This window comes from Mizuhopecten yessoensis, unplaced genomic scaffold (genome assembly GCF_002113885.1).
Source record: "Mizuhopecten yessoensis strain PY_sf001 unplaced genomic scaffold, ASM211388v2 scaffold10447, whole genome shotgun sequence".
NCBI classification, from domain to species: Eukaryota; Metazoa; Mollusca; class Bivalvia; order Pectinida; family Pectinidae; genus Mizuhopecten; species Mizuhopecten yessoensis.
In genome coordinates, this window is record NW_018408551.1 from 893,206 (window position 1) to 897,350 (window position 4,145).

The 4,145-nt window shown below is 37.1% G+C and overlaps 1 protein-coding gene across 1 annotated transcript in view; it reads left to right on the forward strand.

The window, feature by feature from the left end:
* LOC110460661 overlaps positions 1 to 3,803 on the forward strand; it is a 15,534-nt gene extending 11,731 nt beyond the window's left edge. The window contains exon 7 of the mRNA XM_021513700.1: positions 3,624 to 3,803. Coding sequence (XP_021369375.1) covers positions 3,624 to 3,803 — 180 coding nt within the window. The remainder of the gene's footprint in view (positions 1 to 3,623) is intronic.
* The last annotated feature ends 342 nt before the right edge of the window (positions 3,804 to 4,145 follow it).

A 4,145-nucleotide genomic window follows, 5' to 3' on the forward strand; every position in this document is an offset into this window, starting at 1 on the left:
TTTGGATCATTTAAAGCAGGATCCGTTAAACGACAGCAGACCTACGTCGGCGGGCAAACGTTAGGTCTTAGAGGTATTAACCATGCCCAGCAAGTCGATAGGAAACCGGCAGACCTGGTTGGAAGCACTACAGAAGTTCCTGTTATTGTCGAAGGAGTTTCGGCTAAAGCGTTACTTGACACAGGCTCAACTGTATCAACGGTCAGCAAAGCGTTCTATCTCCAACATCTTAATCATTTGGAGATCAAGCCCTTGGACACCATCCTTAAGATTGAGTGTGCTGATGGACAGATGTTGCCATACGAGGGGTTTGTGCAGACCGAGCTTACTTTTAGCGGTACAGGTTTGGGGGAAGAGAACAGTAGACTTCTGGATTGTCTACTCTTGGTTGTACCACCTAGCCCTTACAACTCTACTGTGCCACTTTTGGTTGGAACCAATCTGCTGACAGGTCTGATGAAGAAGGTTCAGGAGGAGTACGGTGCAACATTTTTACAGAAGGCAAGACTGGTAACCCCAATGTACTTAGCCTTCAGATGTAACATTTTTTTTATTACTTAATCGTAAACTTTCCCATAAACTTACCGGACAATTTTGGTTTGCAGGGTTGTCTGGTCAAGGTGACTGTTACTATTTTTAAAAAGATCATTGTCTGCGCTCTAGCAGCTTCATTCCTTGAAGGATTTCCATCGATTTGAAACACTAATTAAGGACCATAATATCAGTCAAGTTTCAATTGATTTAGAAATACTCGGCTTGTTATATACATTTTTATTGAAAATTATGATTAAGGGATTGGCTATTATGACCCTTACTCAACAACATGTTCTTTATTATTTACTGCCACTCTGTACTGATATACCACCTCCTTTAATCCACTATTTGAATCCTTCATACACCGCATCCCTGAGTGCTCTTGGCACTTTGATTTTAAATTCTTATAAAAACAGTTCTACAAACAACAGGCATCTAGTTTTTTGACACATTTTTCAGATGCGTGTTTGCTAATAAACTTGTTCAATATTACAAAAACCCGTTACACCAGATCAAAACGAGACTAGAACGTGATTGAAACCTCAGAAGAGTACATCCTGAAAGTAAATTTATACCAAGCGACATTCGTTAATTATTTCAACGTGTTTTTTAACCCTCGTTGTATATTCCACTATAAAAAAAAGCTTGAGGCTTACCATTGGCGTTTACAACTATGTGAATTATAGTACACATATACATTTCTGTACACGCACGCATGCGTGTACTTGTCAATATGTGTACTACATGTTTGCAGCGGGTATAGTGACGATACACCACGAATATCATTGAGCACACGCCTTAGCGAACAGCACAGCTAGGTAAGTGTATTTGAACATAAAAAATCACGTTGTTAAACCTAGATTATTCGTTAAGTTCATGAGTTAACAATGTGGTTTGCATTCGTCTGTACTTATGTATTTCGAATGAAATGATAATCAAATTCAATTTGATAGAACCGTTACACCACGCAGACGCGATATCTAGTGGGTGCGTTAGTATATCACATATATTCCAGAACCCGAGCACCTGTGCGCAGACGAGCAAGACATTAATTGCTGTTTCAATTTGTATATATATGTATGATTCATAATTCTATATATATTTTTGTGAATGCTACAGGTTAATTGTAAGTGAATAAAAGAAAGTAAAAAAGTAGAAAGGAAAACCGTTCTAAAAATAGCATGTTTATAGATTCCAAAATCTATAAATAGCCTACTTCTACTTCTACAGTATCGTAAACCTTATTAGTGCAGACGATACCGATTGAAGGAGTGCCTAACATTTTGTACGTTTCCACAAAAACAATACGAGACTCGAGACATTAGTACATAAATATGATATGTAGGCCTAGTGGTGTAAAATAGCGTAAACGGCCATGGTTGATATTTGTATTACATGTAGTTAGCCCACATGTATGTAGAATAAAAATCCGCACAAGTATTATGCATATTGGTATATTCCTGGTGGACGACTCGAGCTTTTCATTTCGGCAAAAAACAACATTTCGCATGTATATTGGTTTAGATAACAAATTCGGTCAGTCTTAAATCTGTGATTACTAGTGTTCTGCACTAAACACACTAGTCCGAATTATTCTGACTTTTTTCATATCGATCTGTCGTCGATTAACGTCAGAACTCCGGCCCTCTATAATATGCGGGAAATATGCGACCCGCGCCCGGAGCGCACTTCAAACTGATATTTTAGAAACAAATCGTCACTTTCACACACATGCCTATGAACACACATGGTATAATTGTGAAATAAATGAGCACATGCTGAAACGCGAGTACTTTTAATTTGATATCAAATACGTGATGTTTAGTTTCAGACAGGTTTTTTTTGAAAACATTCATTGTGATGGGGTCAAACATTTGGTAAAAAAATATATATTTTTATATGTTTTGTTTGCTATTATTACTGTTTTATAATTGCAAATACTATTGAATTATAATTGTATTGTGTGTAGTTTGTTTTGGTGGTTGAATCTGCTAAGCATCCACGTATCAGACAAATCCTTATTGTTTATGATCAGACCACTACTACGGTATTTCAATCAACATTTGTGTCGTTTTGTTATTTAGTTTTTCATTCTGAAACAATAAGTGTTAATAACTTTTAATTCTCGTTGCTCTGTCTTTTCGCCCCAAAAGACAACATTTAATAGCTTGCTTTTTATTTATTTTTGTTCCTTGCATACATTTGGTATTTTCCTATTTACAGGTAAGGGGTTGGGTGTATGCTAGGTGAGATTTTGTGTCAGTAAGAGAACTGAGAAGATTGTTATCATTTTTTCCTTATTTGTCCTTTGTATTCTAATTTATGAAGAACACTCATTACCGAATTAGAATGGTACGAAGGCGACATAAACGTAGATATTCTTTGTAAAGGTGACCCCAACATCTCACCAAATGGTAATATGAAACTAGCCAAGGCTGCACAGCATTTCCTGGGAAGATCGAGTAGATTTGACTAACTACCAACCCCACTCCTCTCTATCAAACCTCAAACCCCATTCCTGTCTCCTGGTTCTTCTCTTACCGATCCCCAACTCTCTCTAAAAGCACATCGCATGACCATAAGTATTTTGTATGTACGAATGGGTACAGGCAAAATGGGTGTATGGTTTAATGATGAATGTCAGTCAGGCAAAGGCTGTGTAATAGGTTTATATGTATGACGTGTAGTGAGCAGAGTAGTATGAAATCTGTAAGATGAGTGTTCTGTGCAATTACCCATCTTTTCCTGTCATTATGTACAGACACAAAAGCAAATCCCTACTTATGCAGGGGGATTCCCACATTAGTCCACCACGGAAATCTTGATAAACTTAAATGGCCATAGCTGTCCGTAGTAGGACGTGAAGCACAAACAAAACAAACCGAACCAGTGAATGACAGGTAATGCTGTTCAACAATTAAGGTGCTCTAAGCCATTATGTTTTTCAACACTACAGTGTTTTTCCTTTTTTTTTTTATCTAATTATTTATTATTTATTTAAACACAGACAGTTTGATTTTTAAAACATGACTAAGGGAGATGAGATGAAGCGAAAGAAGATATCATCTACTACGTTTTTTTCTTCGCAGGCTGTGAAACAAACGCTGACTGTCAATACCAATGTCCATGAAAGGTGTTCGGGTATGTTAACACTTTGTCCACTTTCGGTGCTTACCCATGCTCAAAAGCCATCTGGGAGATTAAGGCCACATAATATCATCAAAAGTGTAAAAGTAAATTCTTACGATATTCCTATTTATTACATTTAAACATTGAAATATCATGATCACTCCGTTTGATAAAATCGTACTCTTAGTATTGACCATCCAGAACGGTACTTTCTATTTACTGCAACCGATTCCCGCGCTTTATTTGATGCAGGAATATCTGCGCCGCTGAGAACAACTGATTTTGCCACAATATGCCGATTCAGTAAAGTCAGCTGTCGGAATGTTATCGAGACATTTCGTCAAAATACCACTCTAACAATATGTTTACCCATTCCGCCTATTTGTGGGGGTGATGAATGTCTATTGATACTGATGTTTACCTGTCTTTATTTGAAGGCTGATTTGTTGTTATTATTACGTATTACATTACTTCATCTGATT